Source organism: Myxocyprinus asiaticus, chromosome 2 (genome assembly GCF_019703515.2).
Source record: "Myxocyprinus asiaticus isolate MX2 ecotype Aquarium Trade chromosome 2, UBuf_Myxa_2, whole genome shotgun sequence".
Taxonomy (NCBI): domain Eukaryota; kingdom Metazoa; phylum Chordata; class Actinopteri; order Cypriniformes; family Catostomidae; genus Myxocyprinus; species Myxocyprinus asiaticus.
This window is the reverse complement of record NC_059345.1, coordinates 30,362,245-30,389,510: the sequence shown is the minus strand read 5'-3', so window position 1 is coordinate 30,389,510 and position 27,266 is coordinate 30,362,245. Positions and strand designations below refer to the sequence as shown.

Sequence of the window (27,266 nt, the reverse complement as noted above, 5' to 3'; positions counted from 1 at the left end):
GGCACACTGCATATGCATGTTTGGAAAAAATAATAATGTGCGAGTTAGTATTACTCTGCTCTAAACTGTGAGGGGGTTCTGTGTAAAAATGTTTATTTATTTATTGATATTACTGTTTACTCTTGCATAATGCATGTTATATAATGTGTAGTAGGCTATATGACATAATGTTTGGTAGAGGCGGTTCTTAATCACAAGTTGAAAGTCCCGGTCCAAGCTATCAGTAGATGGCGGTAATGCTCTATTTAAGTTTGCGATCCGCCGTGAAAAAAGAAAAAAGAAAGAAAGAACAGAAGTTGAAACACAAATGTCGAGTTTCTGTGGTAATGGCTTCACCTTTTCTAGAGAATCCTGTTGATATCGGAGCCCAAATTGTACAAAAAGCTCTTCGCAGGGAAAGAGTGTTTAGGGATAGACAAAATCCCCTGGCTTTCCCTGACGATTATTTATATGAGAGATACAGATTTTCGGCCGAGGGAATCTGGTATCTATGTCGGCTTCTTGAGCCTTACATTAAAAACCCGACGCGGCGAAGCCGTGCAACCACTGTGCCGCAAATGTTATGTATCGCTTTGCGTTTCTTTGCAAGTGGTACGTACTTGTATGCGGTGGGTGATGCGGAGAATCTAAGCAAAAACACCGTTTGCCGAACTATCCGAAGAGTGGTTCTCGCACTGCAGAGATACTTAAACACATTCATTGTGTTCCCTGGTCATTTACCCACTGAGGCCATAAAAGAAGGCTTCAGTAAAATAGCTGGTAAGATGGATTAATACACCTAACAATAACTGGTAACACTTTACAATAAGGTTCCAGTCTTTAACATTAGTCAATGCATTGGGTATCATGAACTAACCATGAACAATAATTTTTTACAACATTTATTAATCTTTGTTCATGTTAGTTTATAAAAATACAATTGTTCATTGTTAATTCATAGTGCATTTACTAATGTTAACATATACAAATTTTAATTGTATATGTGTGTGTGTGTATAATATATATATATATATATATATATATATATATACACACACACACAGCACTGTGCAAAAGTTTACCACTTAATGTCATGCAAAGTCCAGTAAACATAAAACAAGCTAAATCAATATTTGGTGTGACCACCTTTGCCTTTAAAACGGCACCAATTCTCCTTGGTACACCTGGACAGTTTTTCTTGGTTGTTGGCAGATAGGATGTTCCAAGATTCTTGGAGAAATTGCCACAGTTCTTCTATCTATTTAGGCTGTCTCAATTGCTTCTGTCTCTTTATAACATGATGTTCATGGGGGGTTTTGTGGGGGCCATGACATCTGTTGCAGGGCTCCCTGTTCTTCTATTCTAGTCTTTTCTATTTGCAAAAGTAATGTTTGGGAGTCTAACATTTATATTTCCTATTGACACACTAAAGCTGAAGATATAAATAACCATCTTAAGACAAATGCTTTTGTGAAACATCTTATGTGCCTAAGACTTTTGCACAGTACTGTGTGTGTGTGTGTGTGTGTATAATTACATTTAAAAACAAACCATGATTAATAAACGCTGTATAAGTATTGTTCATTTTTAGTTCATGTTAACTAATGTTAACAAATGGAACCTTATTGTAAAGTGTTACCCAATAACTTACACATTTCAATAATGATTGACATTAAGAGTTACTAAACAGATGCTTTGATCCCTGACAGGATTCCCAAGAGTCATTGGAGCTGTAGGTTGCACACACATTGCAATCTCAGCACCTATAAAAGAAGTTCAGGCTGATTATATTAACAGAAAGTGTACTCGCAGCCTAAATGTACAGGTAATATTGTATGTGCAAGTGCATACGTCTTTGACTAATGGGAATACTGATATTTTCATTGCGCAGTGTTAACACGTACCCCTGACCTATGTTACTTGCAGATGACTTGTGATCATCAATGTATGGTCACAAGCTTGGATGCCAGATGGCCTGGCTCAGTCCATAACTCCAAAATGTTCCTCGAGTCAGTGTTATATCAGCGCTTTCAGGAAGGTACGACAAAACAGGAACAGTAGACAACACTTTATAAAAATTGTGACGCATGTACTATTGTTTTAGTTTTTTTCTGTTCATTGACAGGGCTGTTTGATGGACTATTGGTGGGAGACAAAGCCTATGCTTGCCAGAGTTTTTTGATGTCCCCCTATCCTGATCCTGAGAAAAAACCACAGCATGACTTCAATGCAGCCCTCAGTCAAACAAGGGCCAAGATAGAAACTACTTTTGGCATTTTAAAAGGACGGTTTAACTGTCTTCATGAACTAAGAGTGTCACCAGAGCGGGCATCACAGATTGTGGGTGCTTGTGCTATCCTCCACAACATAGCCACCATTAGAAAGGAGCGAGAGCCACACGAATACAATCTCTCCCCTGATGATGTTGACCCCGTTACCCTGGACCATCCGGCTGGCAAAGCTGTCAGAGATGAGATCACCACACAATATTTCAGTTAAAAATGAATAAAAGCACAATTGCGCTCCAATTAAGTCTGAAGATGTGCCCCCCCCCCCCTTTTCATGCTGTTAAAGGAGTATTCCGGGTTCAATACAAGTTAAGCTCAATCGACAGCATTGGTGGCATTATGTTGATTACCACAAGAATAATTCCGACTCATCCTTCTTTTCTTTAACCCTTGTTTTCTCTTTGTTTATGTTTTACCTTAAAGGTATTGGGGGTCAATTTTGAAAATCTTTTTTTTCAAACAAATGTTATATCACTTTCTTCAATTATTTAAAAACTCTAAATTTGGGGGGAGGGTAAAATTAAGTTAATTTTAAGTAAAATTAAGTGAAATTACAATATATAACCAGCGGGTGGCTGCAAAAGTCCATTTCAGCCATAGGTTGTAGCAAACGGATTTGTTTTTAGTTCTTAAGATATGTGTTTGGATATGTATTTAGACATTATCAAAGACATTAAAGATAGTATTTTTGTTAAACTTTAGCATTTTGTTTTTGTTTGAGGTGTTTAGAAGTTTCAGTTTTTGCAATTATGCCCCATAAATGATTACATACCATGGTACTACAAAGACAAGACTTAGAGTAGATTTTTGTCACCTGTTATTTATTTTAAAAATTCCAATTTAATAATTCATTAAGGTAATAAGAAATAAATAAAACATGTCAATCAAACCAACAGCAATAAATGTAAATGAACAGGAGTGAACATAGTACTAGAATAACATTTTGCAACAGCAAACTTGGCATTGTTGCAGGCATTACAATTCTGAATAGCAATAAAGAGCAACAACAAATTATAAAAAAAAAAGTAAAAAAAAAAAAAAACAAGAACAGTGAGAATGATACTAAGTATCATAGTCTTTTTTTCATGAGTCTACGCACATCTGGCTGAAGGTCACGAAAAAGGTGTGAGCCTTGCAAATGTTTTTTTATTTTTTAAATTATTTGCATATCATGCTGCCTTTCGCATCCTTTTTTACGGGGACACACCTGATACCTTTTCCTTTTGTAAGTAGCTGCTGTGGAGGGGCCTGCAGCTTCATCATCTTCTGAAGAAGATATACTATAACAGCCTTTGATCTGTGTGTGTGTGTGTGTATGTGTTCATTGTGGATGTGTAATGTTCTATAAAAAAAATGCTCTCTGTTGCAGTCTTACCTATTCATTTCTGTGTGTGAGCTCATGCGTTCCGCAATGTGGATGTGTTATAGTACCACCCCTTTATTTCTGTGTGTGTTCTGCTTTGTGGTGGATTTAATGATTTTATTTTACAAATACCCTGAATAGAAATTCAGATTGGGCCATACTACTGCGTTAACCTATATACTAAAATATTATGTTGTATAGTAATCATATGGCTTTGAAAATTGTCTTTTAATATTCTTATTTTTTGTATTTGAAGCTCTTTTATTCATAATAGATGGTCCTCTTATATAAATCCCTGTCTGAGTCTGTCATAAATGCAAGTCCTTGTAAACTTTGGATATTTTGGTCCATGGCCCTTAGGTTTAAGTGAAGGTATATTTTTTGTATAAGTAGTTTTAAAATCTGAGATGGTAAGGTGTCGATCATGTTAGTATCGGTTTGGTTCAAGACAGTCTGGTTCAAAACAGTCAAGAGAATTAAGATGCATACAAAGCAATATGTTGCTAGTATTATTTAAGGTCTTATTTAAAAAGAATTGCCCATAACTATCCATATGACATTTTGATCTCTCATTATTTTGAAGACAGATATTCAGACTGACAATTTAAGCTTATGCAAAACTTTATTTTGCACTTGAAACTGTGGAGAAGGCACTCATTCAGGTCTACTCAATGATCATTCACCACTCCAATAATATGCAAACCTTACAATACTACAATACTATCCCAGGATGCTGACAGTGACATACCACATCTACAGCTTGCAAATACTGATAAGAATAAAATAAAGTGCTCGAATGTACAATGTAAAACACAACAGCAAAACAGTATCAATATAGTATAAAAGATCACAATCTAAATTTACATTTGTCATTCAATACACAATTGTGAGCTGAAAAGAGAGTGGAATGTATAACAATTAAACCACATCAAACATTTCACAGTTAAGTTAATAGAGGTTATACAGATTTTTGCTTAAGTGGAATGGAAGTCTTTATGAGCATGGATGAAAATAGTGCATGGGTGTTTGTGTGAGAGAGGGCATGTGTAATAAGTTTAACATTCTTTTTTTCATAATAATACAGATTTGCAGCTTTTTTTACCCTGGAATCAGAGCTTTTCACCACCTGTACCTGTTGTCCACTGCACCCACACGTAATTTTACTGCTCTTTTCTCACTTTTTACATTTTATTATACTGCATTATTATACAGTATCATTGTCTTTTTTTCCTTTTTTTTTACTGTGCACATCCACTGCACTACGCTTTACCGAACACAATTATCACTAACCTGTTTGTGTGTTGAAATACATAATTTTTCTTTGACTTGTGCTTTGCATTTTCATACAACTCTTCAAATGCACATTTTAAGGTATCAAGAAACCTTGTCATTATTCATTCTTTGATTTATTCCACATCTAATGTTTCCATACACATCATACCACCATCTTACACCAGGCATTTTACTAACATGAAAACTTTTATGATGCATTTGAATCACAGAACAAAAAACACTAACCTACAAATTTCCCAAAATTGCTAAGAAATCGCTTTAGTGTTTGAGGGGGGGGACACCCCCCACTAAAAAGACAATTAATGTTTATGAGGAAGTAACCAAGATTTGTGATGCTAACAAGCACTTTGCTTTGTAGTGCCTGGTGTTCAGTGCAGGTAAAATATGTATGTGCAGCAAATGGGCTAAGGGTTTCATACTGTTTCAGCTCTCAGTAATTTCCCGTTTGGTTAAAAGATTCAAACATGAACACACATGCACTCCACCTTGGCAGGAAAATAGTAAATAATGCAAACAGACATATGGCACAACCTTATGGATTTGATGCCAAGTTGTGCAGCATCATTACTCCTGTCTGGCAGTGATAATAGCACCAGCACCAGTTATGCAATACTTGGTCCCATCTCTATTCTGTTCCCTCATCTTCTCCACTCTTCCTCATGTTTTCCTCTCAGACTTCATATCTAATGTTTCATATTATCTACCTCATATTAATGCAATAAACTCTGTGATAAATTCAAGTGTAACATCAAAGAGTCAAGGAGATGATTGAGGGGTAGAAGTTGAGGGCATTGTCTCAAATAACAAAAATTTGGCAATACACACTGAGTACAACTCTTTAGAGAGACTGCCTCTGAAGCGCCTCTGACTTTAGTTGCACTTCCTCTCTGTCCCACTGATTCGCTCACATCCTCATGAAAGCTGCCCATTGACTGAACCATGTGAACATAAAGAGTGTTGCATGGTATTTGTGTGTGATTCTCAGCTATGAGTGGAAAAATGTGTATGCTACACCACAGAGTCTCTGATCTCAGAGCCCAGCCGGACCCGTGGGCGAGGGCAAATGTCACTGATCTCCACATGACTCTCTTGGAACCCATTCTGCGGTGTTTGGGTGAATGTCTGTGCTTCCTTGGCGTTGTGCCGTGTTGATGTGTTTGTACTGGTAGTATCTGATGGAGGGATTATGTAGCCACAGTTTTCCTCCAAGGTCTGGTAGCTTTTGTGTTCTGATGGGGAGGTTGGAAGCACACCACTATTCAGTGGCAAACTCTCCCCAGGCTTGACTATGCTCTTCTGAACTCCTCCAGTCTGCTCTCCCCCCCTCAGCACCTCCTTCATCCGACCCCTGTGTCGGTATACCCAGGACAGTCCAAATGAAAGCACACACATAGCTAACAACACACACACTACTGCCAGCTCCGTGCCATATGTCTTTACACGCTGTTGAGCAGAGCGTGCCGATTCACTGGAAAGGATGTCTGACGATACATCCTGGAATATTAGAGGTGCATCTATCCGACCAGTATTGGTTGTAGACTCAGATAAAGGCTCCACCTTAACACAATAATTGGCCAAGAGTTGCCAAAAGCCATGCTCCTCTGACCAACACGAGAAGACCTCCTCACTGCCTGCTCGGCCACTGACTACCAATCCACCATCTGGGCTGCGGAACAGGAAGTGGCCTACATCTGGCTTGTATAACCATTTTCTGTGGGCATGGTTGGAGCGAAGCTTGCATGGCAGCAGATGAAGAGTATTAGCAGGGACAATGATGTGCTCACAATCAGATGCTTGGGAACTTGGGAACAAGTGCAGTAACACTAGAAAGAAAGAGTAAGTGAGATATGTATCAATAACCTCATTTACACATAGCATTAAGATGTGTTTCGGGTGAGGCACAATGCCTTGTACACCTGGCATTAACATGGATCTCAATTGCGCCTCCTGTGACCACTTGTGTTCAGATTTTGAAGGGGAGGGTCTCTGATTTCATGACGACATACATCAGTCACTACATCAGTGTATTAGTGCATGATGATAAAGCTAATTCTCCCTATTATATTGTAATTTAAGTACAAGCGTGACATTTCGAGCAGAATTCTCGATTATTTGTACCTATATAAACTGAGCTTCAGATGTGCGTGCTTCTCATCTATCACTGCATGTTTATTTCAGGCATACTGTAGAAGTTCTGTGAAGTTCTTGTGCATGAATACTGTATGTGTGCGCTTTTTCACGTTTTCAGTTGGGACAGTTATTTCTCGCACATAACCAAAAAAAAGTAAAATTCTTGTTCTTGGTTGATTGACAGGTGAGTGGGAGGTGCTTTGCTGCATCAGGACGGATTAGCATTTACACCTCAAAATGGATGTTGTCACATACGTTTTTGACTACCTCCATATGTTTTTTCCCAGATCCTATCACAAAACATTTTAGACCACCTATACACCTGTATTTAGCACTGACCACTTGTGATTGGATCAGCCTAGATGCATCTTAATACCAGGTGTTAACAGGGTCAATGATTCAACAGTATGATTATGTGCTTGTATGTATTTATTATGAGGATGTGTAGACTTGCAGGTTTACCTGTGCTCTCAACGTCAGCTTTGAACTCGGTGCGGTTACATTTTGATGAAGTGTCTGCTTCCTCAATGTCCTGCTGCCAATTGCTAAAACAAAAAAGATGGTAAACGTAGGTACTGAATAAAAAAAAAAAAAAAAAAAGATGATTTCAACAGCAGAAATAGAATGAAAGAAGTTAAGACCTACTTTTGTGGTGGGGTGCGTGTGACGTCAGTGCAATGTGCGCCGGTCCAGGCACAGTATGGGTCTTTGGCTAAAATACACTCCCCACAGTTGTTATGGAAACTACAGTTTGCTACTGGCAGCTGCACAATACCAGAGTGTGACGACACAAATAATAAGCCCTGTTTGTTCAGAGAGAGGATGACAAAGAGACAAAGAATGTAGGAGAGGTAGCGATGTACAAAACATATTTTCAACATCGACTAACCTGTGGATTGTTTGAACCACTAGTTTTAAGGAAGCCCTATATAATTACACTGATTTAGGGTCATGTCCACCAGAGACGTTTCTTAAAGCTTGTGTGTGTAATGTTTTATTTTATTTTTTTCAAAACAAGGGAGCATAATTTGGCAAATAACCGGTTAACCGAATTAAACTATTAATCAAAAAAGTGATCAAACAGGCATGACAAAGGTCTATACTGGCTGAAACAAAACAGGCTCATGTGATAGATGTGCATATTTAGAAATAGTTATTACATCAACATTTGAATGAACAACCGTATATTTCCTTCTTATATTTCATAACAAATTTTGAGTGGATTGCTTGCATGCCAAATTAATTAACGATGCGATAACGTTTGACAGTTTAACAATGGAAGAATAAAAACTACCCTTAGCCTACCTACAATTTATGCAGCTGGGCAATCCTAATCATTTTTGTTTAGAAGAATCAACATATATATATATATATATATATACAGGTGCATCTCAATAAATTAGAATGTCCTGGAAAAGTTCATTTATTTCAGTAATTCAACTCAAATTGTGAAACTCGTGTATTAAATAAATTCAATGCACACAGACTGAAGTAGTTTAAGTCTTTGGTTCTTTTAATTGTGATGATTTTGGCTCACATTTAACAAAAACCCACCAATTCACTATCTCAAAATATTAGAATACATAAGACCAATAAAAAAACATTTTTAGTGAATTGTTGGCCTTCTGGAAAGTATGTTCATTTACTGTATATGTACTCAATACTTGGTAGGGGCTCCTTTTGCTTTAATTACTGCCTCAGTTCGGCGTGGCATGGAGGTGATCAGTTTGTGGCACTGCTGAGGTGGTATGGAAGCCCAGGTTTCTTTGACAGTGGCCTTCAGCTCATCTGCATTTTTTGGTCTCTTGTTTCTCGTTTTCCTCTTGACAATACCCCATAGATTCTCTATGGGGTTCAGGTCTGGTGAGTTTGCTGGCCAGTCAAGCACACCAACACCATGGTCATTTAACCAACTTTTGGTGCTTTTGGCAGTGTGGGCAGGTGCCAAATCCTGCTGGAAAATGAAAGCAGCATCTCTAAAAAGCTGGTCAGCAGAAGGAAGCATGAAGTGCTCCAAAATTTCTTGGTAAACGGGTGCAGTGACTTTGGTTTTCAAAAAACACAATGGACCAACACCAGCAGATGACATTGCACCCCAAATCATCACAGACTGTGGACACTTAACACTGGACTTCAAGCAATTTGGGCTATGAGCTTCTCCACCCTTCCTCCAGACTCTAGGACCTTGGTTTCCAAATGAAATACAAAACTTGCTCTCATCTGAAAAGAGGACTTTGGAACACTGGGCAACAGTCCAGTTCTTCTTCTCCTTAGCCCAGGTAAGACACCTCTGACGTTGTCTGTGGTTCAGGAGTGGCTTAACAAGAGGAATACGGCAACTGTAGCCAAATTCCTTGACACGTCTGTGTGTGGTGGCTCTTGATGCCTTGACCCCAGCCTCAGTCCATTCCTTGTGAAGTTCACCCAAATTCTTGAATCGATTTTGCTTGACAATCCTCATAAGGCTGCGGTTCTCTCGGTTGGTTGTGCATCTTTTTCTTCCACACTTTTTCCTTCCACTCAACTTTCTGTTAACATGCTTGGATACAGCACTCTGTGAACAGCCAGCTTCTTTGGCAATGAATGTTTGTGGCATACCCTCCTTGTGAAGGGTGTCAATGATTGTCTTCTGGACAACTGTCAGATCAGCAGTCTTCCCCATGATTGTGTAGCCTAGTGAACCAAACTGAGAGACCATTTTGAAGGCTCAGGAAACCTTTGCAGGTGTTTTGAGTTGATTAGCTGATTGGCATGTCACCATATTCTAATTTTCTGAGATAGTGAATTGGTGGGTTTTTGTTAAATGTGAGCCAAAATCATCACAATTAAAAGAACCAAAGACTTAAACTACTTCAGTCTGTGTGCATTGAATTTATTTAATACACGAGTTTCACAATTTGAGTTGAATTACTGAAATAAATGAACTTTTCCACGACATTCTAATTTATTGAGATGCACCTGTATATATATATATACACACACATGGGCAGGGGTCAGTATGGTATGCAAGCCCGGAAACCCACTCCAAAGGCACTGATGTCGCACCCCGCATCGCCATCACATCTTACTTGCAACATAAGTGAAATGCGGGGCTGTAAACATATGCTCTTGGCTTAAATGTCAAGGCTTGCAGATGCTTTTTTATATGGTACCGCACTGTACTCATGCTACTACTAAACTTTAAAGTCCTATTTTACAATTTTCATGTGAACATGTCCAATAGTATTAGTTGAACAAATACTTAAAGGAATAGTTCACCCAAAAATGAAAATTTGCTGATAATTTACTCCCCCTCAGGCCATCCAAGATGTATCTGAGTTTCTTTCTTCATCAAAACAGAATTGAAGATTTTTAGGATTTCATTTCAGGCCTCCTCCTCTAAACAATGCAAGTGAATGTCCTCCATTTTTTGAAGGTCCAAAATGCATATTTAGGGTGCATCAAAATAAACCACACGACTCCAGTCGACAAATAAAGTTCTTCTGAATGCAAACAATTGATTATTTTTAGAAACAGAACAATACTTATATACTTTATAACTACAAATGTTCGCTTCCGTACATCTCTGTAATGTGCGCTCATGAGAGGGATGACAAGCTCTTTGGTAAGGTCACGGGTCACATGGAGGAGTCAGGAAGCACGTCATTGTTTACAATAGAAATTTGCACAGACCACAGCCCAAGCGCTGTTCACAAACCAAAACAGCCCAAAACCATTTCAAAACAATATAAAATAATTTTTTTTTCCAAATAATAATAAAAATGTAAACAATGGCACACTTCCTGCCTCCTCCTCCATGTGACGCGTGACCTTACCAACGAGCTTACATCATCCCTCTCATGAGCTCACATCACAGAGATGTGATACATAAGTATTGTTTTGTTTCTAAAAAATAATCAATTGTTTGCGTTCAGAAGAACTTTATTTGTCGACTGGAGTCGTGTGGATTATTTTGATGCACCCTAAATATGCATTTTGGACCGTCAAAAAATGGAGTACATTCACTTGCATTGTTTAGAGGAGGAGGCCTGAAATGAAATCCTAAAAATCTTAAATTCTGTTTTGATGAAGAAAGAAACTCAGATACATCTTGGATGGCCTGAGGTTGATTAAATTATCAGCAAATTTTCATTTTTGGGCGAACTATTCCTTTAAATGGTGGCTTATCGGTTAACCGTCTAAATCCCTAATAAAAACATTCGTCCGTTAGTTTGTGCTGCAAGTCCAGCCCGACACAGCACCATCAGCACTACCAATGTTGAGTTTTAAAGAGGCCCTATTATGCTTTTTGGGATTTTACCTTTCCTTTAGTGTGTAATATAGCTGTTTGTGCATGTAAAAGGTCTGCAAAGTTACAAAACACAAAGTCAACGCCAAAGGGAGTTACTCTCTCCCACAGAAAACATTGCTCCTGAACTACCTGAAATGCCTGGTTTGCAGTCCAGCCATTACTTCCGTGACTTAGCTATGTCACAATGTAATACATTTGCATAATGCAAAGGGCTACTTTGGCCTGCCCTCAAATAAAGGTAGTTATAGCCGAGGCCAGGATGAGTTGGGTTAGGGGCATTACATTTCCAACACACTCCAAGCGGTTGACCAATCACAACAGACTGTGCCAGCTGACTAATCAGAGCAGACTAGGCTTATCATAAAGTGGGGCTTTAAAGAGACAGGAGCTAAAACAGAGCATTTCAGACAGAGGGTGAAAAGATTTGCTGCAACAATGTACAGTATGAGGAAAATAATGTGTTTTTTGAACATTAAAGCATGTAAACCTATTCTAGTAGACCCCCAAAATAAAATTATGAACCTGTAAATGAGCATAATATGGGGTCTTTAAGGTGGAACTATACATCTGTACAACCCATGGATGAAGTTTTTTGGAATCTGTTTGAAAACAGACTATTTTTGAATTTACACATGTCAGCTTTAAAGGGCATTCACATACCACGTGTTTTAAAACAACTGTATTTTACAAAGCACAAGACAATGATGCAGAATGCAGGGGTCTTATGAGTTTTTACACACACACACATACCTTTGTTGAGTCCAGCTCAATGTGTTGTACAGGTTGTGGCTCTGGGAACAAACTGATCTCCTCAATAATGTGCATCGCACCAGCCACATTCACAGCCTTTTGCAAACGTCCATTATCTGGTTATCATAGAGCACAGCGCTCAAAATTAACAGCCAAAGACAGAGAAAATTAACGACGGAATATCAGACACCAAATTACAAAACATACCTGTCCCAATGAAAATCACATCGTAAACTCTTTGGAGGCCTTGTACGTGGTGCACAGCAATTTGTGTGTACTGTACAGAGTGTGTGAACAGCACAGGCTGGCTTTTGATTGGATTGTCCATCAGGAAGTGGTCTTTAACAAAGTTTAGTACCTTATCTGGCATATCTAGGGATGACTCTATTCCCAGCTGCCTTGAAACATTAGTAATACACTGTAAAAAAGAAAGAAATACACATTGTGTGTTCACAAAGAGCTTTACAGATATTGAAAGACACTTCACAGAACAAAATAGCTAAAGTGTATATGTGTGAGTGTGTATGAATTTTTACCATTCCAGGTCGTGGTTCAGGTACAGAGTGAGTGTGTGTGTACCACTGCTGTGTCTCTCTGTTGACTTCTTTGTAACGGCCATTAAACGCTTTCTCAACCTGATCCATGCTGAACATGCACACAGCCGAACTGCCTGCCAAACCTTTGCTCCTAACACACACAATGTAGTGACTGTTTATTTAATCTGTAGCAACAAATTAGTAGTAGTAGTTTGTATTTTTGCTTTTTTGGTTGCAAAAGTAGGTAGGTTGATTGGTGACATTTTATACAACACACACAGTATTTACGAGCTTCAAGAGGGTTGAATAAGTATAGTTTATTAATCAGTTCCCTTCCATGTCTATCTTTGTTTTTGTACTCACCACTGAGAAGTAAAAACTGCATAGAGGAGAGTGTCTTTCTTGTGTTGTGCTGAAAGCACATATACATCCTGGATGATGTTTAAAGGAAAGCCATCGTCCGGTAGAGAACACAAGAGCTGAGCTTTTAGAAATGTGGTCCACTTCTTCTGCAAGACTCTCTCCCCACCCTGATCCTCCTGAGGTCATACATACAAACCCACACAGCAGATCAGGAACCAACATATTTCACTAAACTTGACTCAATTTATAGCTGTAAAAATCTAAATGACCACTAGGGGGGCTCAGAACTCCAACCCTGATGTCCAAGCATCCAACTCCCCTAACAAAAAGAACTGTGGCATATTCATGTACCATGGTATTTACAGTTGAAGCCAGAAGTTTACATATACGTAGGTTGAAGTCATTAAAACTCATTTTTAACCACTCCACAGATTTCATATTAGCAAACTATAGTTTTGGCAAGTCGTTTATGACATCTACTTTGTGCATGACATGAGCAATTTTTCCAACAATTGTTTACAGACAGATTGTTTCATTTTTAATTGACTATATCACAATTCAAGTGAGTCAGAAGTTTACATACACTAAGTTAACTGTGCCTTTAAGCAGCCTGGAAAATTCCAGAAAATTATGTCAAGCCTTTAGGCTAATTGGAGGTGTACCTGTAGATGTATTTTAAGGCCTACCTTCAAACTCAGTCCCTCTTTGCTTGACATCATGGGAAAATCAAAAGAAATCAGCCAAGACCTCAGAAAAAGAATTGTGGCCCTCCACAAGTTCATCTGTACAAACAACAGTACGCAAGTACAAACACCATGAGACCACGCAGCCATCATTACCACTCAGGAAGGAGACGCATTCTGTCTCCTAGAGATGAACGTAGTTTTGTGCGAAAAGTGCAAATCAATCCCAGAACAACAGCAAAGGACCTTGTGAAGATGCTGGAGGAAACAGGTAGACAAGTATCTATATCCACAGTAAAACAAGTCCTATATCGACATAACCTGAAAGGCTGCTCAGCAAGGACGTAGCCACTGCTCCAAAACTCAATGGAGTTGTTCCGGGATTGATTTGCACTTTTCACACCAAACTACGTTCATCTCTAGGAGACAGAATGTGTCTTCTTCCTGAGCTGTATTATGGCTGCGTGGTCTCATGGTGTTTATACTTGCGTACTATTGTTTGTACAGATGAACGTGGTACCTTCAGGCATTTGGAAATTGCTCCCAAGGATAAACCAGACTTGTGGAGGTCCACAATTTGTTTTTCTGAGGTTTTGGCTGATTTCTTTAGATTTTCCCATGATGTCAAGCAAAGAGGCACTGAGTGCCTTGACATCATTTTCTGGGATTTTCCAAGCTGCTTAAAGGGACAGTTAACTTAGTGTATGTAAACTTCTGACACACTGGAATTGTGATATAGTCAATTAAAAGTGAAACAATCTGTCTGTAAACAATTGTTGGAAAAATGACTAATGTCATGCACAAAGTAGATGTCATAAACGACTTGCCAAAACTATAGTTTGCTAATATGAAATCTGTGGAGTGGTTCAAAAATTAGTTTTAATGACTTCAACCTAAGTGTATGTAAACTTCTAACTTCAACTGTAAGTAATACATATGTAAGCATTAATAGGGTAGAGTTCACAGTTTCCTGTGATTCACCTTGTTTATTAGCTTTTAAAGACAACATGAATCTAGGGTGACCAGATGTTCCGGTTTAACAAGGTATGCCAGTGTCCTGGCAATTAAAAAAACATTTTTTTAAATTTGTCGAGGTTTTTGCTGTTAGGCTCAATGACTTAAATTTAATCTCCTTCTAAACACTGTCTCTGGTATTTTTTGTGGATTTGTTTGTGGTTCTCAATAGGTGGACATTGCAAAAAAGATTGTGAGCTGATTTGCCAAAACTTTTATTCTAGTACATCTTTTAGCAAATCACTTTGCAAAGCATCTGGTTGCCATAAGAATAACTTCACTTGTGTTCTGCTGCTACCTACTGTCCTCTTAGTTTAAGCTAGCTAAACTGAAGAAATGCACCTCCCACAAAAATTCTCAGAGATACCCTCCACCCACTATGTGTACCAGTTTGAGATGTACGTGAAATAAATCAGGTCACCATATATAAATTAGCATTGAGAACCCATTTTACTTCCATAATTGATCATATTTCCATGTGATAAAGGACATTTAACAAGAAGAAGAAGAAAAAAAAAAAAAAAGACTTTATCCACTGGGAATTTAATGCATCATGATTATTTAAAAAATAAAAAATAAAAAGAATCTACAATAGAGACATCAATGGAAAAGGAAAAAGTTGTTTCAGAGGTGGAGTAAGTTATTAAATAATTTCAGATTTTGAAGAAAAAATCTCTTTGGAATAACATGTACTGATGTATCATGCACAATAAGACCAAGTAACGTGTAAAAATAGTAATTAGACAATAACAAAATGGTGCGTGTGTGTCAGTATGTGCTTTTTCAAGTTCATGCCAACTTTATCAATGCAGTGTGAACTGCTTAAATACTCCATCTTACCTTACACACACGTGCAATCCTGGACACTATGGTGCTATCAAAGAAGTCAAACTCCTTCCCCATCTCACTGAAGAAAAAGTAGACCTGATCATCACCCCTGTCGCTGTCTGTACCAGTTATATGAGCGGAGCCCACAAATGCTGGATCTGAGAGATTTAAAACAAACACATACACACACACACAAATTATTAAGGTTTTCATAAAAGTGCACAAAAATTTAAAACGGTTTCTTTAACCTCAGTATCAGTCAGTAATTTTCTGTTTTCAACAAGGCATGAGAAAATGGGGTTCCGCAATTACTGATGCTGGCATTTGTTTTTAGATATTTATCTCTTATGAGGTCCCTTGTGAGGAAGTCTGTGTGTTTGTGTGTATTTACCCTGGAGCCAGTTGAGAGAGTTTTCTGTTTTGAGAGGAGTGCCAGATCCAAGACTCCTATATATGGTGGGTTCATTTCCCTGGAAGTTACTGACAGTAGCAGTATACAGCTCCCCTTCTGTCACACAACAAAACACACAAACCCTCAGTAACATGAGGTCAGTATGTTCATTGAACATAAGACTATTACATATGCAATTCAAACAAAGTTATGGGTATGTATGCTTTTGACACAGTTGATCATGAGATTCTGCTCAACTGACTGCAGAACTATCTGGCCCTGTCTTAGACTGCTTAAGTTCCTACTTAAGCAGCAGGGAATACTATGCTGCGCTGGGTACTCACACCTCTAGATATCATGTGATATCTTGTGGTATCCCTCAGGGCTCAATTTTGGGTCCTTATTATTTTATTATTTAACTTATACATGCTTCCCTTAGCTGGTGTAATTAATCAATACAACATTTCCTTTCATCAGTATGCAGATGACATACAACTCTATCTTTCACTTGCACCAGATGCCCACAATTAAATTTCCACCCTGCTGGACAGCAAAGAGAACATAAATTTTCGGATGTCACAGAACTTGTAAAACGGCATATTATCACCTCACTGCGCCGTTTAACGACTCTCTTCAGCCTGTCGTGGCCCGTTCGGCATAATGCGGCGGCCCGTTTGGCCCCATTTCGCGGCCGGCCCACCAGGAAAAGTCCTGATTCTCCCTATGGCCAGTCCGCCCCTGCTCAGATCCCTTCACTGGCTGCCAGTATCCTTCAGAATTGATTTCAAGGTCCTCTTATAGTCTTCAAGGTACTGCTCTTACATACCTTTGTAATATGGTTGCTAAATATACTCCAGCAAGATCACTCAGATCAACCAATGGCAACTTTTTGGTTGTACCAAAAACACATCTAAAAAGCTGTGAATCAGCCTTCAGTCATTAAGGTCCCAAGCTGAGGTACTCTCTCCCTGACAACCTACAAGCAGTTGACTCACTTTGCACTTGTAAGAAGTATCTCAAAACACACTTGTTCACTAGGGCCTTTCCTTGAGGATTTTATTTTCTTATTCTCTTGCTTTTTTCATTTTACTTTGTATTTTATTTTCCTATTCATTTATATCACTTTCCGTATGTATGTACGCTTTTCTTTTTTGTTTCATTTGTGTGAAGGCATACATACATGTATATCTTCTCTGTAAAGCACTTTGTAAACACTGATTTTAAAAAGGTGCTATATAAATAAAGCTTTACTTAATTACTTACTATGTTTTTGCATGAGTATACTCACCCACTATAGTAGCGGCAGATCTGGATTCTGGATTAAAAGGGCAGCGTCCACGACCATCCTCCATAACATGCTCACCCTGTTCATCTCTTTCCAGAGAGAAACTTGAAATGTTCTACAAAAATAAAGGAGAAACGCAGACCTTGATCAGTTAGGAGAAATGACTCCAGACACACACATACTGAAATAAAGATTTAAAAAGATGTCTCACAATATAAGCGCAGGTGGGGCTGAACGCATATGTTCCACACACATACAGATGTGTGCTGTTCAGAGGAAGTAGAATCTTGATGTAGTTGAAACAGTCAGTCTGAAACACATAACAGACTGAGATTAAGAGATAAAGTATAAATTAAACATTCTGGCTGCCACCAAAAACTATTTTGATAGTCGATTAATTTGTCAATTATTTATTCGATTAATCTGAGATTTCACATCTTGCCCAATGTATCATTTAGACAATGCACAAATTTAAGTCTATTCAATGCATGCAATGGCTTACAATGTTTTTAAGTTTCAACCTAAATAAATAAAACTTTAAACAACCATTTGATTGACACGCATGCACTTGCTCTATGAAGTATTTGAAGTTTAATAACGACAGAGACATTTAATTTCTCGCTTGCTGTCAGGACCATGGAATAGTATTATTATCTATGGACACTATGAACATAACAGTCAAATGTAAGTAAATAGAAATGTGTTTTCACTACTTCAAAGTGGCGTCACTGCTGGAGGCTCTTTGTGCACAGCCGAGACCCTACTAATCAATGATGTAATTTGCTGTTGATTATATTGTTCAATATATTGCTTCACATTATATAAATAATCACTGGAACACAAACACACCTGAGGGTCCTTTCCCTTGAAGCTGCACTCTTTCCTCTTCCTGTCTGGAGTGCTCCAAGTGAGCTGCACAGGACCCAAAAAAATTAAGAGTAACTTAAAACTGAGCTCCTAAACATAAGTGTTTCCTACTAACATTTCTGCAAGAGCTTACTGTTCTCTGTAGATACGCTGCGCTGATGTTGTCCAGGCTGAGAGAGAATATGTTCTCCCTGGCTCCCACATAGAGCTTGTGTTCCTCTGGGCTCAGCAGAAGTGTTGAATAGTTATATACACCATCTACCGAGAACACTCTCACTGATCGCCCTTCTGCATCTGAAACACAGCCAAAAATATTACTTTGTACATGCAGCTTAAAACCCCTTCATAAAAACAAAAGCTCCATATTCTTCACAAAAGCTTCATGTTGCACAATGCACACATACATTTTCAACCTCATGGCTCTTGAGTCTGAGTAAATAAGTCTTACAGTACATTCAAATGCATCTTACATTCCTCACATGTCAGCTGAGCTATGCCTTGGAATGCATCTCCAAAAATCTTAAACTGCACAATCCTGGCATGTAAACCAAACCTTTTTAAATTATGTCAGTTTGTATATCCAGATGGATTTCTGCCAAGGCACAGAGGGTCGCTAACATCAGTGTTTCCTGATGTAAAATGTTTTACAAGCTGTTTTTAAGTACAACTATTATCTTTTCATTTTCTACCTCTAGTAATTACTGAGGTTTTTTTACTCAAGTAATTTTACTGAGACAGAATTTTTATTTAGAATACAGTACGCCAGCCAGGGTTTGCAAATGGTTCTAATAGCTCTTGTAAATGTTTACAATCAAGGATTAAACTCTCCTGTGTGTTTGGCTAAGATGAGTGTATGCAACATTAGAACAGTCTGGTAATGGGTCTTTTGGGAATAAGAAACATTATGGCAGTTCAAGCTGTCCTAAAAGTGAGCTAAGCTTTTGCAGATGAGTGAGTTGAGGTAGTATGACTGAAGAAGAAGCCCTGTTGGCCCAGATTCCCTCAGTGATCATTACTGAGTCAAACAGCATGTCCCCAGACAGAGCAATCAGGACAGAAACATCTCAAACAGGCACACACAGGAAAGAATCTCAGAATTAAATTCTTTAGAAGACTTTTTGTCAAACTATGGACAGTACAATTGACACTGGCCCAATGGTTGGAAGGCAGATCGATTTTCAATCCGAGGCTGTTGGCCCCTGCTGACCAGTTGATAGCCTTGGCTCGCACTTGCCTAATAGTGGAAAAGCAGCTATTTAGTACCTTGATATTATCACTTGATACCATCAACCACCATGGGATGGTTCCACTACCTTCCAATGGTCAAAAAGATTGGCAGGAGTGTACATGTACGCTACTGACTTTCTGTTGAATATCTCATTCATTTTCTCAATGAGCCATCCCACTACTACCTAAGCCAGAGACTAAATGACCCCTAAGACAAGCACCTACAGTGACTATGTTTACATGGACACCAGAAAGCGGGATATTGCGAGAAAACTGCGTTCCGGTTTATATGCTCTGTATAAGCGGCGTACACTTCTGTATACATGTGGCTCGGTCAATAAGCAGCTTTCTCCACAGCAACGTAATTTCCCCACGACGCTTGTGTAAATAACAAACATGGCATCCGAGGAAGTCTTCACCATTATATTCTCTTTTGCTTCGCTTTAGTTCCAGATATTCCAGAGTTGTTGCTGTGTTTGTTTCCTTACCTTTCTATCGCAACCTGCAGCGGAATTGCACTTCAATAGTGGGTTTTTCCTTTACGTAAAACTCTGGGATTCCCTCAATGTAGCAGCGCATAAACACGAACGTGAGGGACCGTCAATATTTTACTAGACTTTACCATTTTACTTTACAACTAACGATTATTTTGATAACTGATTAATCTAATGATTATTAGACTATTTGCCGATTATTGCAACGATTAATCATTAGCTCTTAACCGATTATTCAGCTTGTGCCCCGACATAAAAGGTTTTATTAAACGTGCTTACTAACAATAAAGGACACAATCATCTTTTAAAAATACCTCTAAATGACATTCACTAAATTAAAGGGAAAAAATACTTTTTATTAAGTTTAATTCAGTTAAGAAATTCACTGCAAAAAATCCTATTATCATCAAGTGTTTTTGTCTTGTTTTCCATTTAAAATGGTCTAAAAATCCTTAAAACAAGATACATTTACTTGAGAAGCATCATATAAGACATTTAGACTTGCTTTAAGAGAATCTTAAATATAAGTGTATTTTGTATAAGTGTATTTTTTCACTTGGTTATACTTCTGCGAGTGCAGTAATGACAAAATACACTTATATTCAAGATCTATTCTCTAAAAGCAAGTCTAAATATCTTATAGTGATATTTCTCAGGTGAATGCATATTTTTTAAAGGATTTTTAGATATTTTAAAATATTTATATTTTTAATATTACATTCAACATTTTCATAACAATTGTTTTCTTCTGCAGTATAGCTGCTAAAGAAAATGTACATTGTTTTAAAGGAGATTTAAAGGTTTTTAGATATTTATATTGGAAAACAAGCCAAAACAAAAACAAATAAAAAAAATGTCTTTTGTTGCAGTGTATAATGGGGTGAAGACTACCCTCTCTCACCTTTCTGTTCATTTCAATCTTTAACTCACAAAAAAAAACACTTTCTCATATTAATAAAGCTGCATACTGTCAGTTTTCTTCACAATAAGAAATACACAGTTACACATATATTATGATGCAATAAGTCATGCGCCATCACGTTATAATCTAGCTGCATTAATGAAGATTAATGCATAAATGCCCCACAACAGTGTGCATCAGCCGGGTGCAGTTTCAATCTCTCCCCCTTAGATTGGTCCATTCATGCAACTCATAGAAGAGGTGATGACCACATAGAGAAATACCAGTTTCAGAGTTTGTAGTTATTTACATGATCTGCTTCCATTTTATTTGAACTTCAATAAAGCTATAACGCATTAAATATAACTGCATTTAAGATGTAACGCCAGGGTGTTTCCTTTAAAGATGCTCGACACGCAAGTTTTGCTCCAGCTCCACTTATTCCGAGAGTGCTTCTGCATTTACTTATTTTGTATTTTTGCATTATAATTCCCTCATACTTTGCGATCTACTCATCTGAAGCTGTGAAAGTTTAGAGTGCATCTGGACTGTGAGCGGTGTAATTCTTCCTCTCCTCAGTCAGGTGTGTACTGCTCTCACGCATCATCATTAGAGTTTAATGTGATCTCATGTAACGTTAAATGAGCTCAAATGACTATTCGATAATGAAAATTTTTGACGACAGTTTTTTTATTGTTGACGATGTCAATAGCGTCGACTAATCGTTTCAGCCCTATATTTTACATGGGTGTTTATAAATAGTGTATGTGCTTTTCCCACTGTACTCTCAGAAATGTTTTGTTGACATCTTGTTGGGCTCCATCCTATGACATTTGTTATTTAGTCTGTTCCACACACATGCGCACGTCCAAAAACCTATTAGAACGATACTTATGTGTTCACATGGCCACAAAAGCAGCTTTCTCTGGGAGAAACATAGGTGTGTTAAAACACTTTCTCTTAATCCCTTAAACGGTGTAAGGAAATCGGCATTTTCGTTTACATGACGTTTCAGAACACAGCTTTCTGCAAACAACCTGGAATAACCCGCTTTCTTAAGTGCATGTAAACATGGTCAGTATGTGCTCCTGAGCATGGGACTTAACCCCAGGTTGCTCTAGGTGGGACTGTCACTTTTGTAACTGAAATATAAATCGCTTTAAAAAGTATCTGCTGAACGACAAATAATTAATTCATGCACTTACTGTATGGGAAACTGATGCGTGCTGTGATATCATATTCATTCGCCACAGTTGCTTGTAAAACTCCAGACAAAACAATCCATAGGGTCAAAAACAGGTGCCAAACAGGGTTTGTGGTTTCCATGGCTTCTTGTTTCCATTGGACTTTATATTTGGTTGCCATGGCTACTGCTTTGCAATTGAAGATTGTTATATTGCAGGTATCTTCTGTATTTAGGATGTGATGCTTACACCCTGTTGATTGATGATGTCTATTAGTTATTTCTCTGATACAGAGACTGTGCCATATTTCAATTATTTCCTTAAAGAGTTCAAAGGTGATCAGATATCAGATCCTCTACAGCAAAAACACACACTTGTTATAAAGGACATTCCTCCTGTTAGGGACTATCCAGTTAGACTTTCTGGAATCTGGAAAGGGAGAAACAGAAGCACATTTATTCACATGATTAGACAGAATGACAGATTGGGAGTGACTACTAAGATTACATCTATTTTGCAACAACCATGAGTAATAACCACCCACAGCTGACAAAAATCCAAAAGTCAGCCAACTGTCTAACAACTGACTTGTCGATTACTGGGGTCGACTACTAACATTAATATTTTTAGTGGTGATGGTTTTAATTTGAGACACAATTCTTAGAGGGCGTTTTTGCATGAGGATTGTGAAAATTGGTAGTTTTGCACATCCCTAGTATTAAAGAACTAAATACTACTAACAAACATATGACAGAAAATACTGTATGTTACCCAAATCAGAAATGAATGATCTCTACATTCACAGCACATTCATCAGTGCTCAGTGGGAAAGTGGCTGAATCTAATGTCCTCCTCTGCATGACATTATCCAAACAGAATTTGGAAATGCACCAGCTCCTCCCTTTTGGCCTGATCAGCTTTTAAGGATGGTATGTCCTGAAAACAGGAAGACGGTGTATTCTCTGTGGCCCCAAATAAAACACACATAATAATACAAATGATAATACTGATTACCACATGCTGTTTCCTTTTCTCTCTCTCTCTCTTTTTTTTTTTAAGAAATAGATTATCCACAGTCCATTCCTGAGAACAGATTAGTTGCCTATTGTGTTTTCTTCTGCACTTCACACCATTTAATAGCCCAAGAAGCTAAGCCATGTAAATACAGCTATACATGTACAATCATACATTGTTTCAAGTCAAATACTAAATGTGTACAGACATCAGTTACAGGTTCAGAGCAATAAGATATGAGTGCAGACATCAGGTACAAGTGCACACACGCAGCCACTTACGTAAAGCACAGTGCATCTTCCCTGTGCGGAGAAGATATCATTCTGCTGAAATTCAAAGTCAGAATTAGAAGTCTGACTCTTTTAAATGATTAAAGACTGAGATAAAAATAAAACATGCTGCTTGCAGATGAACAACAGCTACAGCAGCCCAATCACATACTCATGCATAACAATATGGCTCTATCTTTCTATACCTGTGCTAATTAAAAAGAATCCCAGATCAGTGTTGGAATGACCTAATCTAGTGCATGATATCAAAAGATGTGATAACAAGGGAACATAAATAATGTAAACTCTGAACCTGATATTTTGTATTTAAAGACTCAAGTTGATGTAATGCCTCTCTCTTTAACAGCTGTAGACATTAATCAGTGTGTACAAATTAATGTCCTGCACTGATTCATTTCTTTAAATTGCCATCATGAGAGCACTGTAGACCATCCAGAGAAGTTAATACAGAGGTCAGACACACATTTTTGATATCCTGTACTTCAAAAAGATCACCGAGATATGCAGTAAACTTTACGAACTGTCTAGTGTCTTTACGCAAGCTCTTTTATTATAGTAACGGTATCCAGTACATCACTGGCCTGATTCCTTTTGATTCTTCCCTTGCATGGTGAATCATCTAGGGCTGAAACGATTAGTCGACGTTATCGACAATGTTGAAATTTTCGTTGCTGAATAGTCATTTGATCTTAACGTAACATAGGATCACATTCTAATGACTGCACACAAGAGCTGCACTGCAGTTCGCGCCTGATTGAGGAGAATTACACCACTCACAGTCCAGATGCACTCTAAACTTTCACAGCTTCAGATGAGTAGATCGCAAAGTATGAGGGAATTATAATGCAAAAATACAAAATAAGTAAATACAGAAGCACTCTTGTTGTGAAATAAGCAGAGCAGGAGCTACCGGTACACTCTGTTGCGGGGACGCTCATCCCTCCAGTGCACGCGCTTAATGCAGCTAGATTATAACGCGATGGCTCACGACTTATTGAATCATAATATATGTGTCACTGTGCATTTCTTATCGTGAAGAAAACTGGCAAAACACAGCTTTATTAATAAGATACAGTTGTTTTTTTGTGAGTTAAAGATGGATTGATGTGACCAAAAAGGTGAGACAACAAAATAAATTTTTTATTTGTTTTGGCTTGTTTTCCCAATATAAATATCTAAAACTCCTTTAAAACAACGTACATTTATTTTAGCAGCTATACTGCAGAAGATTTTTTTTTTTATCTGAGAATGTTGAATATAATATTAAAAATACAAATATTTTATAATATCTAAAAATCCTAGACTTGCTTTTAGAGAACAGATCTTGAATATAAGTATATTTTGTCTTTACTGCACTCGCAGAAGTATAACCAAGTAAAAAAATAAAATAAAAAAAACACATATACAAAATACACTTAAATTTAAGATACATTCTTTAAAGCAAGTCTAAATATCTTATATGTTACTTCTCAAGTAAATGTATCTTGTTTTAAGGATTTTTAAACAATTTTAAATGGAAAAAAAGACAAATACACTTGATAACAATAGGATTTTTTTTGTAGTGACATTTTTACAGAATTAAGCATAATAAAAAGTATTTTTTCCCTTTAATTTAGTGAATGTCATTTAGAAGTATTTTTAAAAGATGATTTTGTCCTCTTTATTGTGAGCAAGCATGTTTAATACAATCTTTTAAGTCGGGGCACAAGCTGAATAGTTGGTTTAGAGCTAATAATTAATCGTTTCAATAATCGCCCGAATAGTCGAATAACCGTTAGATTAGTCGATTAACAAAATAATCGTTAGTTGCAGCCCTAGAATCATCCCAAGAGCAAAAACATTAAATAAAGGTAACTATCTATGACTTGCACCAAACTTCCCAAAAGGTTATCTACAAGTTCAAACAATGGATCCGTTCACAAGCACAGGCAACAACCTGGTGCTCATATTCTCAGCAGAGGATCTTTCCTTTTCCTGTCCTCACCGGCTTGAGGTGTGACATGGTGAAAACAGTCTTCCTCTGACAAAAAGATATGCCAAATGGAGAGCTGGTCACCGTTTGTTGACTCCAAACAAACACAACAAAAGCCAAACAAAAACCACACACTATCTTTTACAATAAATTACAAGCATCAAACACTCATTTGAGAAGGCAAACAAGGTATTCATTGTAAACTTTTCAAAGTCTTTGATCCAAATGGCTGATGATGCTCTAAAGGAGCAGAACTTAAGTAAACAACAGATCTGCTTTGATGTTTTCCTTTCACTCATCCCACAACCACTGAGATCGTAATTGCTTCAATTTGCATCAAAATTGTATCTGTTTTACAGTAACACTCAAGCTCCAGTCTGAGATTAACAATATTAGGAAATATCACCAAATATTGTTTTGTTTTTTAAATCAGCAACTAAAGTAGCACTTTGTGGACACTTATTTTGATGATTAATTTCAGTTGTGTTGTTATCTGTTAATCATTGCCAAACCTCCCTCTTAAGTAGGAGGATAATGTAAATGTCACATGGCATGAAGTTAAACAAAGCTCAAAGTCCAAACGATGTAATTATAGATGATGCTACATGTTTCTGATACCAGTCATCATTAAAACCATGGTAACACTTTAAAATAAGGTTCTAGTTGTTAACATCAGTAAACTACATTAGTTAACATGAACTAACAATGAACAATACTTTTACAGCTTTTATTAAACTTGGTTCATTTTAATTTCAACATAGTAATACATTTTTAAAAGTTGTATATGTTAACATCAGTTGATGCACTTCTATGAACGTACATGAACTAACAATGAACAATTGTGTTTTTATAAACTAACATGAACAAAGATGAATAAATGCTGTAAAAATATATTGTTCATGGTTAGTTCATGATACCTAATGCATTGACTAATGTTAAAGAATGGAACCTTATTGTAAAGTGTTACCAACATCATTAATGGTATAATAATTTATTTAATGTAAAAAGTTATACTTTTGTCCCTTTATTCTCTTTTTTATTTACACGTACTTGTAAGATGCCGTACTTTACTTTGCGAACTACCCAACACCACCTTGTTATTTGAGCACATTTCCACCCACCCCCAACTCAACTCACCCTCTACCACAAACATACGACACACAAGCAGTCTGGATCCAAATACACCTCAGTGACAAAGCGCTTACACCAAACGTAAATTAATAATAGGGCGATATTATAAAGTGATGTTTTGCAAGAGGTGATTTTATGCATAAAGCATTCAACAGTTGAATATGATCCGTCCTACATCTTCTATGAACAATACTAAATCCTCGACAGCACCTCTTTGAGTAGACCGCTGCCCACTAACTTATTGTTTATTCGTGCAACTTACCACTAAAACGCTTTAAGTCATTACATCCATCTCCGATGTGAATGCCAGTTGAGGTGAGTTTGAAATGAGCCATATGATTTATATTCCAGCATGTTTCCTTTCAGTCCCGGTTAACTGTATAAATTGAAATTCAGCCGCTGGATTCTTCGCTCATGGATCTACTGCTGAGACTCGACCCTCCTCCTCCTGCACACAATTCAGTAGAGCCACACCTCTAAAACACCCACACATGAAACCCAGGGTGCTCTTTCATGTCCTCGAACAGAGAAATAATATGTTAATAATAATAATTATAGTTATAATAAGTTTAAATGCTCTATTTAAACTATGTTCAGTGTTTGTTGCTTCTTAAAGGTGCAGTAATTTTTTTCTTCATTTTAAAAGTTTTACTGATAAAGAAATGAATAGTAATTTGGAAACATATGTATAAAATCATGACCAATCATGTGAGATGAATAGTTCAGTCATATCAGTAACCTTATAAAAGCTCTTTTATTCTACATGGGGCAGGGGTGCCTCATAGGGGCAGCCATGTTAGCATCACATGACCAGCTGAATACTACTTGCTTAATCTCAGTAGCTGCCCTGTTACTGGACACTTTCATGGATTAAATTAACCCTGGTTTACTGCACACAGTGAATTTCTACAATGGAACTGGTAACTTAAAGCTACTGTGTTTGAATGATGCATCATCCAGGCCACTAGATATCAGTGTAAGCTAATATAAGC

The 27,266-nt window shown here is 37.5% G+C and overlaps 2 protein-coding genes across 2 annotated transcripts; one reads left to right on the top strand and one right to left on the bottom strand.

The window, feature by feature from the left end:
* The first annotated feature begins 289 nt into the window (after positions 1 to 289).
* Positions 290 to 4,038, top strand: harbi2 (harbinger transposase derived 2). Its single transcript, XM_051644447.1, has 4 exons — positions 290 to 759; positions 1,689 to 1,804; positions 1,906 to 2,017; positions 2,105 to 4,038. Exons 1-4 carry the CDS (start codon positions 327 to 329, stop codon positions 2,476 to 2,478), a joined length of 1,035 nt encoding a protein of 344 aa, XP_051500407.1. The 5' UTR covers positions 290 to 326; the 3' UTR covers positions 2,479 to 4,038.
* A 205-nt stretch (positions 4,039 to 4,243) lies between these two features.
* LOC127409586 (semaphorin-4B-like) lies at positions 4,244 to 26,699 on the bottom strand. The gene is made up of 16 exons (XM_051644231.1): positions 26,537 to 26,699; positions 22,242 to 22,296; positions 21,889 to 22,119; positions 18,195 to 18,355; positions 18,044 to 18,106; positions 17,406 to 17,504; positions 17,198 to 17,309; positions 15,910 to 16,026; positions 15,531 to 15,676; positions 12,994 to 13,169; positions 12,631 to 12,781; positions 12,302 to 12,512; positions 12,095 to 12,210; positions 7,699 to 7,856; positions 7,516 to 7,598; positions 4,244 to 6,746 (listed from the first exon to the last, which is right to left on the bottom strand). The coding sequence occupies exons 2-16, from the start codon at positions 22,255 to 22,257 to the stop codon at positions 5,932 to 5,934; spliced, it is 2,655 nt and encodes an 884-aa protein (XP_051500191.1). The 5' UTR covers positions 22,258 to 22,296; positions 26,537 to 26,699; the 3' UTR covers positions 4,244 to 5,931.
* Positions 26,700 to 27,266: the final 567 nt, after the last annotated feature.

Bases quoted from the DNA above. Each gene is read 5' to 3' on its own strand.
- harbi2 (XM_051644447.1), top strand. From the start codon at position 327: ATGGCTTCACCTTTTCTAGAGAATCCTGTTGATATCGGAGCCCAAATT. The intron at 1,805-1,905 runs GTAATATTGTAT...TGTTACTTGCAG, and splicing joins CTCGCAGCCTAAATGTACAG to ATGACTTGTGATCATCAATG. The intron at 2,018-2,104 runs GTACGACAAAAC...GTTCATTGACAG, and splicing joins ATATCAGCGCTTTCAGGAAG to GGCTGTTTGATGGACTATTG.
- LOC127409586 (XM_051644231.1), bottom strand. The intron at 12,513-12,630 runs GTAAAAATTCAT...TCTTTTTTACAG, and splicing joins CTGAACCACGACCTGGAATG to TGTATTACTAATGTTTCAAG. The intron at 7,599-7,698 runs GTAGGTCTTAAC...TTTTTGTTTTAG, and splicing joins ACACGCACCCCACCACAAAA to CAATTGGCAGCAGGACATTG.